Source organism: Tursiops truncatus, chromosome 3, assembly GCF_011762595.2.
Source record: "Tursiops truncatus isolate mTurTru1 chromosome 3, mTurTru1.mat.Y, whole genome shotgun sequence".
Taxonomy (NCBI): domain Eukaryota; kingdom Metazoa; phylum Chordata; class Mammalia; order Artiodactyla; family Delphinidae; genus Tursiops; species Tursiops truncatus.
In genome coordinates this window covers 11,583,866-11,596,580 of record NC_047036.1, presented here as the reverse complement: position 1 = coordinate 11,596,580, position 12,715 = coordinate 11,583,866, and the positions used below count along the sequence as shown (strand labels likewise).

Here is a 12,715-nt window from a genome sequence, read left to right as displayed (position 1 = left end):
CATTGAACAGTGTGGGGAAAACTAGATTCTCTCAAAGTCTTTTCCCTTTTTCCCATCCAGATTAATTTATTCCTAGAAAGACCTGTTTTGTGTGCTTATGAAGTTTATCTTTTCCTCCCCACTTAGGTACTTGGAGAAAAAACGGCTTTGCTTTCCTCGGTTCTTCTTCGTCTCGGACCCCGCTCTTCTGGAGATTCTGGGGCAGGCATCAGACACACACGCTATACAAGCCCATTTGCTGAGTGTGTTTGACAACATCAAAACGGTCAAGTTCCACGAAAAGGTTTGCCTAATTCTAATTGCTGGCCAGCAATTTACGTATCTTAGAATCTCAACTGTCTTTATTGAATTGCTCTCCAATAGTGTTTACAAAGATTTACTTCCCTGTCCATTAAATATCACCCGATGACTAAAAAGATACTTTTGGGCCCAGTTTGCCTTCAGAACTATGGGACTTCTTAATATCCAAAGTGTAGATTTGAATAACAGATAGTTTAAATGTGATTAGGAATGCTTCGTATGTAGCATTCATAGCTTCACATGCCAAGTTAACTGTTTAGAAATTCAACAAAACAAAGGAACAAATTGCTCGTCAAATAGTGCCTTGACTGAACAGAATTCCACAGTGACTTGTTTTAATCAGGCTTCAGATATCTTTGGCATGATGGTCCTCCATGTTTTTTATCATACTACATTGAAAACCTTTTCTTTCCTTTTTTTTTTTTTAAACACTCCCAACAATTTCTAGAATCATGGAGTTGTATGGGACCCAAAAGAAGTTATCCAACATGAGGAAGACTGTACATTTGCCTAGCTGCCAGGAGATATTGTCTAATCTACCCCTTTACCCCAAATTCCCTAAAAAAGTGACCCTTCCAGTTGGATAACATATTCAGCTCCCTTATGGTGTTTCATACAAACCTTAGTATCATTTATTTATTCATCCCAGAATGCAACTTGCATCTGTTGAGCAAATACCACGGACTAGATGTTGTGCTTAACAATGGGAATATACCATCCTCAGGGTTCTCGTGCTCTGGTGGGGTCTACAGAGTGCAGCTCGTGCAGTGGTAGAGCTAGTCCATTGGAGGTCATTAAAAGCCAGTCATTTAAGTTCAAGCCCCTCGCTGTGTGCCAGGCATGATGCCAGTCCTGGGGTTCCAAGGAAGAATATATTGCAATCCATACTGCAGTTGTTTTTTATGCAGTACAACATTCAAGAGAAATTTGGCAATTAAACCATCGATATTTTTGACTTGCTGTGTTTGTGTGATGCACAAGGAGCATGGAAATGCCCACCAGGGAGCCCTAACCTGGGTGTAAGGGGTGTAAGAGAACGCTTCCTGCAGGACAATGTGGTGTTTGAACTGATTTTTTGAAGGTGAGTAGAACGTAACCAGGCAAGTGGGGAAGGGACGCACAGTCTGGCCAGAGGAAGGGCAAGTGCAATGGCCCGGAGGTGTGGGCAGTCTAGGAAGTGTGGGTATATGAGGGAGTGTATTACTTTCCTAGGGCTTCCATGGATTAAAACAACAGAAAATTATTCTCTCACAGTTCCGGAGGCTAGACATCCAGACTAAGGTGTTGGCAGGGTTGGTTCCGACCGGAGGCTCTGCAGGAGAGTCTGTTTAGTGCCTGCCTCCTAGTTCCCAGTGGTGGTCAGCAATCCTTGGTGTTCCTTGTCTTGCAGACACATCAATTTGACCTCCACCTTTGTCTTCACTTGACATTCTCCTTGTGTGTCTGTGTCTAAATTTCCTTCTTCTTCTAAGGTCATTGGATTCGGGTCCACCAGCATCCAAGATGACCTCATCTTAACTTGATTACACCTTCAGACACCCCATTTCCAAATCAGGTTCCACTCACAGGTACTAGGGGTTGGGGCTTCAATATATATTTTTGGAGGAGACAGTTTAACCCACACATGGGGTGATGAGCAAAGGGAAAAGAGGGAGAAGGAGGCATGGACCATATTCCAGAAGGTCAAGTGCATCACACTATGGAATGTACTTCATCATGAACGTGACAAAAGGTGTGGGAGGTTTTCAGCAGAGCAGTGACCTGATGTGTGTTTCAGAAAGAGCCTCTGGCTCAGAGTAGGAGGCAGAATGGAAGGGGGCAAGGAAACCAACTTCGAAAGTGATTGCAAAGTCAGGCCGAGTTGCTACAACAAAGCGGGTGGGTGGAGAGAAAGAGGAGACCGTATGGATTGAATGGTTTAAAAACTGATCTTTCTTTTAGATCTACTGGATGCATGGGTTGAAAGAGGGCATTGAATTACCGAGGAAGTTCTTCTTGATGTTTTCCTCAAATCCTTCTGCTTTAGTACCAGGACTTCATGGTCCTAGAGTGAAGCTTCTCCTTGTTTGATTGTACATTGAAGATAATTGAAACTTCCTCATTTTCAGCTTCTGTTCCTAGCAATTACTTCTTAAAAATAAATAGCATTGATTTTTTTTTTCTTGTTGCTGTTCCTACCATAAGGTTTCTACAGCCAGGGGTAGATCCTGGTTTTGTGGGTCCTAAATCTTATAAAATTATAAATACAAACTTATATTCAGGACCTAGAAGGATCTGTGCAAGTGAGGGACCCTGAAACTTAAGTCTCATTAGCTTCTTGGTAGATCACTTCTGTGGACAACTAAGGAGGATTTCATTAATACAGACTAAATCTGGGCCCAAGGGAATAGTATTCCACTTACTAGAGAACAAAACAACAACAAACATTTGCATTTACTTTATAGTTTGCATCACAGTTGTTCCTTGGTGTCTGTGGGGAGGATTGGTTCCAGGACCCCAGCAGATACCAAAATCTGTGGAGGCTTAAATCTCACATAAAATACTGTAATATTTGGATATACCTACATATGGTTTCTAGATTACTTATAATACAATACAATGTAAAGGTTATGTAAATAGTTGCCAGCATGTGGCAAATTCAAGTTTTGCTTTTTGGAACTTCCTGGATTTTTTTTTTTTTTCAAATATTGATCAGAGGTTGGTTGAGTTTGTGGATTCAGAAACCATGGATATGGAGGGCCAACTGTATTTTGCATAACCAGCATGAGTGTCCTGTAAGGTGAGTTGGGAAGTAGGACAGGCATGATTTTTAATGACTAAATAGAAGCAAGAAATTTAGTCTCCGAGATGTGTCTTCCAACATTGGAAGGTCAGTGAATAGCACAGCACGATTTGAACCGTATTTTAGAATTCCAAATACTCCACATATTCTCATTATGCCATACTGCATGGAAATTGAAGTGAGATGACCAGACTAGGAGCTGGGTTTGCATTAGAATATATTATGTGCAACCAACAGCTCCTGTAAAGAGCACAATGTTTAGTATAGAATTGGAATTGCCTTGTGAGATGTTTGCATTGATCATTTTGACCAGGTCATTGCTAATGTCAACTTGATAATCTCGTGGTGTGGATGACAGGTTCTTAGAGAGTCCTATTTCATCTTGGGAAACTTTAGAGGTTTTTTTTGATTATCACATTTGTATTGAACATTTCTCTTAGAAAACAAGTTTTCCCCTCTCCGGTATAGACTATTCGAAATTGATTTAGTATTCCCTTTTCGATTTCACGGATAGCTTTTTAAAAAATTGTTTTGGAATTGATTTTGTATCATACTTTGCCTTTTATTTTATAAAATGTGGCTTAACTTTCTACAGGAAGGATAACGTTGACAAGAGGGCAATGGAGGAATTCATTCTTTGTGTAAATATAGCTTCTTTTTGGGCTTCTAACACAGATCTATGATCGCATTCTGTCAGTTTCCTCTCGAGAGGGTGAGACGATTGAATTGGATAAACCCGTGATGGCAGAGGGCAATGTGGAAGTTTGGCTTAATTCTCTCTTGGAGGAATCTCGGGCCTCATTACATCTTGTGATTCGCCAGGCAGCTGCAAATATTCAAGAAACAGGTTTCCAACTGATTGAATTTCTTTCTTCCTTCCCTGCTCAGGTCAGTGTATTGAAATTGGAAAGTATTTTTTATAGAATAGTCATTTTAGATCTCAGATATTGTCTGTTGTAAACTACACAACTGCCTATAGTTTCACTCTAGACCAATATTAAGATTTTCATTAGGATTTGTTAAATATAGATAAGCTTAAAGATTTCAACTACAGATTATTTGGTGTTATGTATCTGTATCTATACATATGTATTTATAAATATACATATATTTGTGCTGAGATATTTGATATGTTTTCTTTAACTTAAAATATTTTTTTCCTACTGAATCTCTTCAGTACATAAATCATAAAAGGTACTGGGTGTGTTTTACCAGAAAAATGAGAAATATGTTTCAGCAATAAAATACAGAAAATGATGTTTTCTTAGTCATGTGATCAATAGAGATTTTGTGTCTACTATGTGTAGACACATAGTGTTAGTTTGGGGAAAGTAGGTTTAAGACGTATTCTTTCCGTACCAGTAACTTAAAATCTATCTAGGGAGAAATATGACTTAGAATGAGAAGAAAAGATCTGTAGACATGTCATGAAGCTGTATGTACTTAATTGTCAGGTAAACAATATGAATAGGGTCTCCATAGGTTTTGAAACAACCCATCAAGTTGATGTAATCAAGGATGGCCTGACATTTGCATAATAATCACAGCTGTTTACTATATTGTGATTTCTATTTAAATATATCCATAGGCCATACGCACTCATAAAGCCTTTTTTGTTTCCATAAGGTTGGATTATTAGGAATTCAAATGATATGGACACGGGATTCAGAAGAGGCTCTTAGAAATGCCAAGTCTGATAAAAAAATCATGCAGAAAACCAATCAGTCTTTCCTGGAGCTACTGAGCACATTGATAGACATGACAACCAAGGATCTGAGTTCCGTGGAACGAGTTAAATATGAGACTTTGATTACTATTCATGTGCACCAAAGAGATATCTTTGATGACCTGGTAAATGCTTTACAAATGCTGTGGCATATACAGAAAAGCAAATACTAGAAACTATCTTTGTTTACCCACTGGGAATAGTTTGAATGAATTCAAAGAAAAGGTAAAATTCAGGCAAAGAAGCATCTTCATGATGAGAGATTGTTTGTCAGACTTTCTTTTCAGTCTTTAGCTGAAATTTCAGCTCTTTTCCAATGATCTCGGCTAAGGTGTTATGGAGGCAATTAGACTTCATTTTAAAATTCTTTATGTGATCATTTTTAATGCTGAAATGTCATGTAGCATCCTGAAAAGCTTTTATTTGTCTTGTGCTCCTTTTGATTATTAGATTGAAGATGACCAGTTTCCTGCTATAGAAATAATAAGTGATATTGCTAGTAGAACTGCTTAGTAGTTCCTTTAAGGCTCTTCATAAATCACAGCTTTAACAAGTTATGCTACATTTTATGTCATTGATTGCAAATGGTCTTTCCTAATATAGTTTGTGACATTCAGGAGACATGCGGATTTTGCCTTTAAAGAAAGAACAGGGATGGAAAAGAGAGTTTCGTAGCTATAGAAAATGGGAAAAGAAATATGTGTCCTCTACTATAAAATACAACATTAGATAACAGGCATGAAGCTCTTAGTTTCATAATAGTTTTCTGGATCGTGTCTCACCCCGTTATTTAAAAAAGATTATGAAAGATTGGTTCTGATGTAATGGAAATAAAGGCAATGCATTCAAGCTGTTATGTGCTAATCTCCTCTCTTAATGGTTAAGCACACTGTTTGCCTCAATGAGAAATAAAGGGCTCAGGGTAGGTAGTTTTAGATTTCTTATTTGTCAAAGAAAAATGATTAAAGTGGCTTAAAATTTTGGTTAAAAATATTCAGAAAAAAGCATTGCTGGGCAATAACCTGCCATTTAGATGTTAGAAATTTTGGCCCCCTGCAAATCCTAGGAAGGGTAATTAACGGATTAAAAAAAAAACCCAAGAATGTACTTTATCATAATCATAAGAGATGACTTTTTTTCCTAAGGAGATTGTTTAGCTGTATCTTTGTAAGCCAAATGTGTTTTTTCATAGGTTGTATTTCATGGTTAGGACTGTGGTATTGGACATTTAAGGGTGAAATTTAAGAAATGAATACCTTCCTCTTAAAATAGATCACGTTATTTAAATTGAGGGCCACAATTAGTTTCTCTTGACTTCTCCTTTTCTCATAGCGTTGAAAGTATCTTTTTTTGCTGATCAATAAATGAATGGGTTGGATGGTGATGTAGTTGACATCTCCCAAGTAGTTGGGCTCTCTTTGCGTTCCATTAACTTCACATTATGATCTACCTGAATGCTAATGCGTGTAGTTAATAAGCGGTTCTCATCTCAGTTTTAACACATACCTTCTGCATTTCAGTGTCACATGCATATCAAGAGCCCTACAGACTTTGAGTGGCTGAAACAGTGCAGATTTTATTTTAACGAAGATTCCGACAAGATGATGATTCACATCACAGATGTGCCGTTCACATACCAGAATGAGTTTGTAGGCTGCACTGACAGGCTCGTTATAACTCCCCTCACAGACAGGTGATGGAAGGGTTCTGTGAATCCTCAACTTCTCCCTCCTCCACCCCCAACCTTCTCATTCTCTCCAGGTGCTCAAGGGATTTTGGCTGACGGTCTCTTTAGGGTTTACAGGCTCTTTTATATTAAAGTCTTCAAAATTCGGTGTGTTTAGCTTTACACACATGTCTTCACATGGGATTTAGTAGGTTTGTGACTAAAACAGACTTTGCTTCCTTTGCCTTCAGTCTTATAGAGTCAAAGTTTAAATGACCTCCGTGGACATCAAATGGGAAAAAAGCGAATTAATCGCTATGTATCAATAGGTGCAAATCACCATGGGCTTTGAGGGCTGCTTTAGGGGACGGTGGCACTTACTGTCATTACAGAGACAATAAGGTGGTTTTTTAGCAGGAAAGAAATTGAGTATGAACATTGGTGAATCGTGATGGAGAGGACATTGACCTGTCCTGCCCTCTGCCTGTTATTTACCGACTGTGTTAGCCAGAGCCGCCATGCAGTTTCCCTGGACTCAGTTTCCTCATCTGTAAGATGTACTAGGTTATCTCCAGGGGTCCTTCCTCCATGGCTAATAGCCTGTAATTCACTTAGTAGAATTTGAGCTTTGTGGCATCAGTTAATTGTATATATGCTGTTCAGGGATGCTTTGAATACTTATGTTGGACAAAACGGCTGAGTGTTAAAATCAACATTGGGCCTAAGGAGAAGCTAAATATCAGTCATTTTCACAGGATGAACCCCTGGGCTATTAGATTGAAAATATTATCGGACAAAATATAAAAGTTTGACGTAATAGCCCTGTCTGTGAGATTCTTCCCTCTGCTCAGTTGTGATACTGAATGAAATGCTCACTTTTACCTGAGGATTGAGGAGTAGCAGAAGATTTTACTGTCCTTTTCTCCTCACATTTTCTTTGTCTTCATACACTCCATATTCCTTCTTATGTCTCATTAAAGATGATTTCTTTTTTTTAAAAAAATTTATTGGAGTTTAGTTGATTTACAGATGTTAGTTTCAGGTGTGCAGCAAAGTGAATTAGTTGTACATATACATATATCCACTCTTTTTTTAGATTCTTTTCCGTATAGGCCATTACAGAGTGCTGAGTAGACTTCCCTGTGCTACACACTAGGTTCTTATTAGTTATCTATTTTATATATGTCAATAGTAGTGTGTGTATATCAATCCCAATCTCCCAATTTATCCCTCCCCCCATATCCCCTGGTAACCATATGTTTATTTTCTACAAAAGATGATTTCTACTGGATGCTTTTTTCTACTTGGATGTCTTTTTGGAGTTGTTCTCTTTGTTTTGAAGTGCAGAGGTGAATAATGACAAAATGTGGAGAATTCCTTGAAACACTTGTAACAGCTATTTCACACCTTCTCTCCTTCCAGACCTCAAGCATCCCCCTCTCTTCCTCTCTCGACTGAAGGCCCCATTTCCTGTTTTACTGAGAAGATAGATGCTACCACAGGAGAGGACCTGCACTCATTCCCCACCATCATGTCTGCCAACCAAGCCCCTATCCTTATGCTGTCCACTTTCTCTCCTGGTTTTAGGAATGGACTTTGTGCAGCCATCCAAAGCCAACACCTTCCACTGAAACAGTTATTTTCTCTCTGGGAGCATCATCAATTTTCACTTTCCACTGGATCATTCTCATCAACGTACGATGTGCTATAATGGCTTCCAGAAAGGAAATCCTACCGTGAATCCTCTAGTTTCCCTCCCATTTCTCTACTCCCATCAAAACGCCTCAAAATCACAGTTTTTTCTATCTATTTTACCTTGAATTCACACCATTCAGGTTCTATGTATTAGTTTTCTGTTGCTTCATAACAAATGACCACACGTTTAGAAGCTTAAACAGCACAAATTATTTCACAGTTGTGTACGTCAGAAATGTGGTGCACACCTTGTTGGACTAACATCAGGTGTCAGCAGGACTGTGGTCCCCCCTGGAGTCTCTAGGGGAGAATCTGCTTTTTGTTTTCTAGTTTGTTGGCAGAATTCTTTTTCTTGTGGTTGCAGGACCTATGTCCCCACTTCCCTGCATACTGTCAGCTGAGGGCTGTTCCCAGTGTCTGGAGGCTGCCGTTTTCCTTGGCTTGTGACCCCTTCCTTCATCTTCACAGCCACAACCATGGGTTGAGGCTCCTTCATGCTTCCAGTCTCTTTTCCTTTTTCCGTCTCATGTCTCTGACCCAGTCTTCCGCCTCCCTCTTCCCCTTTTAAGGACTCATGAGATTAGATGGGGTCCACTGCGTAATTCAGGATAATCTCCCCATCTTAAGGCCTTTCACATTAATTGCATCTGCAAAGTCCCTTTAGCTGTGTAAGGTAACATATTTACAAGTTCCAGGGATTGGAATGTGGATATCTTTGGGGGACCATTATTCTGCCCATCACACTTTCTTCCCCCAGTAGGGCAGTCACCCAGATCCTCATGTTGCTAAATCCAATGGTCATTTCTAGTTCTGACCTTCCTTGACTAGTCAGCAGCATTTGCATAGGTGATCGCTGTCTCCTTTTTGATACACTTTCTTCATGTGGCTTCCAGGACACAACATTCACCTAGTTCCTCTTGTTCTGGTTGTCCCTTCATACCATCTCCTACTAGTTCCTCTTCATCTTCTTGACCCTTAATCACTGAACACACCAAGGCTCTTCTCCATCATGAGCTCCTCAGGTGATCTCACATGGCTTTAAATACCATCTAGATGTGGACTCCCCAATCTCTGCACCCTGACAGGGCTTCTCCCTTGAACTCCAGACACACACATTCACTTGCCTATGTGACATGTTTTCTTGGTGCTTACTGGGAATTCACACTTATGGTTGATTGTCCGCCCACAAAACTGCCCTCTTCTCCGGCTTTGCAAATGGGAATTCCATCCTTCAGTTGCTCAAGCCAAAATCCTTGGAGTATCCTAAATGCCTTTCTTTCTCTCACTTTATTATCCAATCTATCATCAAGTTTGGTCACCACCACTTTCAGAACTCACTTAGGATGTGACCACTTTTCTCCCCTTTGCTGTTATCATGTTAGTCCAGGCCACCATAATGCCTAGGCTGGATGACTGCAATAGTCTTTTATCTGGTTTCCTGCTTCTGCCATTGCCTCTCAATTCAGACACTGGAATATAAGTCAGGTCCTATCATCCCTTTGCCTTGATCTCCACTGTCTTTCCATCTCACCCAAAGTAAAAGCCAGTGTCCTTACATTGGCCTATAAGACCTGCCATGATCTGATCCCTGCTACTCTTTCTCCTTCCTCATTGAGCTCCAGCTACTTGCTCCTTGGCTGTTCCTTGAATAGTCTCAGCACACTGCTGCCTCAGGACCTTTGCACTTGCTGTTGCCTTAACTGGGAACCCTTTTCCTTTCAATACTGGCATAGCTCACTTCCTCTTCTCCAGGTCTCCGATTGAATGTCATCGCACATGGGTCTTTGGACTTGACACATTTGAAGCAGCAATCCCCACACTCCTGAACCCTCCTAACCAGCTTGATTTTTCCTGTTTTCTACTTTTGAATAGTTTATTTCCTTCCTTTAGGATATCAGGTATATCCTTTGAGGTATAGATTTCCTGTGATTTATTCACTGCCCCTAGAACAGTTCTGTGCCATAATAGGTACTAAATAAAATTTCCCAAATGAATGAAGAAATGTTTATTTTCAAAGTCACATCTTTGTGGCAAAAAAATTAAGTCGTACCTAAAGATATAAAGTTGAAAGTATGAGAGGAAAATCTTTCTATTTTTCAAAATGATTAGTAGTTTATTTTCTAAGAAATTTTAAATGCTTATATGTCAAGATTCTTTTTAACTTTCATATATAGGTATCAGATTATACAAACTTTTTTGCAACTTGATTCTTTCACTGTATTAATTATCTTGTATATATTTCTGTATCAAAAAACTTGAGAACTTTAAAAACAAAGTATGTAAGTGGAGGTGATTCTAAAGTTTGTTTCCCCCTGTTTCACTCTAAATGTTCACTTGTTTGTTCTTCTCTAAGTTGATTACGGGAGGACTGAGTCACCATTTTTTGCTGGTCATTGGGATTGCATTGCAAGATTGGCTGCCTTTTTACAAAAGAATTCCTCACTAAGATTAATACTTGAATAAAACAAAGGCCAGAGACCTTGACATCTTGTCAGCTTTTCACTGACTGCCCTGTGAAAATTCAACAATGTTGATAGTGATAGTCTCTGGGAAACGTGACATCATTTGGATGGAGTTGCAGATATTTCAGATGACAAAATAGTCAATAAATATGCTAAAAACATACAGTGCCTTTTTCGAAAAGCTCATGGTATTTTTCATGCCCAGTCCTTCCTTCTACTTTTGAGCACAAGTCGAGAAGTCTGGAATCTTTCTTACTACAGTAAGTCCCCTACATACAAATGAGTTCCATTCCGAGAGCACGTTCGTAAGTCCAATTTGTTCGTAAGTCCAGCAAAGTTAGCCTAGGTACCCAACTAACACAATCGGCTATATAGTACTGTACTGTAATAGATTTATAATACTTTTCACACAAATAATACATAAAAAACAAACAAACACAAAAAATAAAGAAAACATGTTTAATCTTACAGTACCTTGAAAAGTACAGTACAACAGCTGGCATCCAGGGGCTGGCATCGAGTGAACAGGCAAATAGAGTTACTGACTGGAGGAGGGAGAGGAGGTGGGAGATGGTAGAGATGAAGGATTGTCAGCAATAGGAGACAGAGGGAAAGCTGCAATTCCACTCATGCATGATGTTGATGGAACGCACGTTCGCATCTTTGAAAGTTCGCAACTTTAAGGTTCTTATGTAGGGGACTTGCTGTACTGCTATCACTTAAGACCGAGGGCAGCAGAAATTGAAGACTGATGGAGACATCTTATCTTCTTGATAAGAAATGTAAACAGGGGAATTCCCTGGTGGTCCAGTGGTTAGGACTCTGCACTCTCACTGTAGAGGACCTGGGTTTGATCCCTGGTTGAGGAACTAACATCCCACAAGCCGCGCAGTGTGGCCAAAAAAAAAAAAAAACATAGACAGGCCTCATGACGTGTGTTCTTTCTCTAACATTCTCACAGCTGCCGTGAGTTATACCTGGATCTTGACCACTGGGCTGTGTAGTCTTTGCCAAGACAGCTAACCTTTCTGAGTCCCTTCTTTTGGAATCATTGTGTGGACTAGATGTAATGTAGATAGGGACCTACATTAATGTAGGTAGGGACCCAGCACTGGGCCTGCCACTGAGTAAATGTTAGTCATCATTAATAATGTTGCTATGACTATTGTTTTTCATTCTTTTTTTTGTTTGTTTAGAATTTTTTATTTTAAAATTTTTATTTATGTATTTATTTTTGGCTGCGTTGGGTCTTTGTTGCTATATGTGGGCTTTCTCTAGTTGCAGCGAGTGGGGGCTACCGTTCGTTGTGGTGTGCCGGCTTCTCATTGCGGTGGCTTCTCTTGTGGAGCATGGGCTCTAGGCACGCGGGCTTCAGTAGTTGTGGCACACAGGCTCAGGAGTTGTGGCTCGCGGGCTCTAGAGCACAGGCTTAGTAGTTGTGGCGCATGGGCTTAGTTGCTCCGCGGCATGTGGGATCTTCCCAGACCAGGGCTCGAGCCCGTGTCCCCTGCACTGACAGGAGGATTCTTAACCACTGCACCACAAGGGAAGCCCTAGAATTTTTTAAATTGAAGTATAGTTGATTTACAATATTGTGTTAGTTTCAAGTGTACAGCAAATTGCTTCAGTTATTTTTTTCAGATTATGTTCCATTATAGGTTATTATAAGATATTGAATATAATTCCCCGTGCTATACCGTAACTCCTTGTTACTTATCTATTTTATGTATAGTAGTGTGTATCTGTTAATCCCATACTCCTAATTTGTCCCTCCCTCTCTCTCCCACTTGGTAACGGTAAGTTTTTTTTTCTGTTTGTGAGTCTGTTTCTGTTTTATATATATATTCATTTGTATTTTTTTTTAGATTCCACATATGCGATATCATATAGCATTTGACTTTCTCTGACTTACTTCACTAATATTCTCTAGGTTCATCCACATTGTTGCATGTGGCACTATTTCTTTTCTTTTTTTTTTTTGTGAATGAGTAGTATTCCATTGTGTGTGCGTGTGTGTATATATGTACACACACCACATCTTAAGCCAATCCTTTCTTGATGGGCACTTGGGTTGTTTCCGTGTC

At 39.6% G+C, this 12,715-nt stretch overlaps 1 protein-coding gene across 2 annotated transcripts in view; it reads left to right on the top strand.

Annotated features, from left to right (window-relative positions):
- Nucleotides 1-12,715, top strand: part of DNAH5 (dynein axonemal heavy chain 5) — a 267,302-nt gene that overhangs the window by 126,873 nt on the left and 127,714 nt on the right. For both annotated transcript variants that reach the window (XM_033852761.2, XM_073802015.1), the window contains 4 exons: nt 127-283; nt 3,758-3,970; nt 4,709-4,933; nt 6,329-6,501. In XM_033852761.2, the coding sequence (XP_033708652.2) occupies nt 127-283; nt 3,758-3,970; nt 4,709-4,933; nt 6,329-6,501 (768 nt within the window). The remainder of the gene's footprint in view (nt 1-126; nt 284-3,757; nt 3,971-4,708; nt 4,934-6,328; nt 6,502-12,715) is intronic.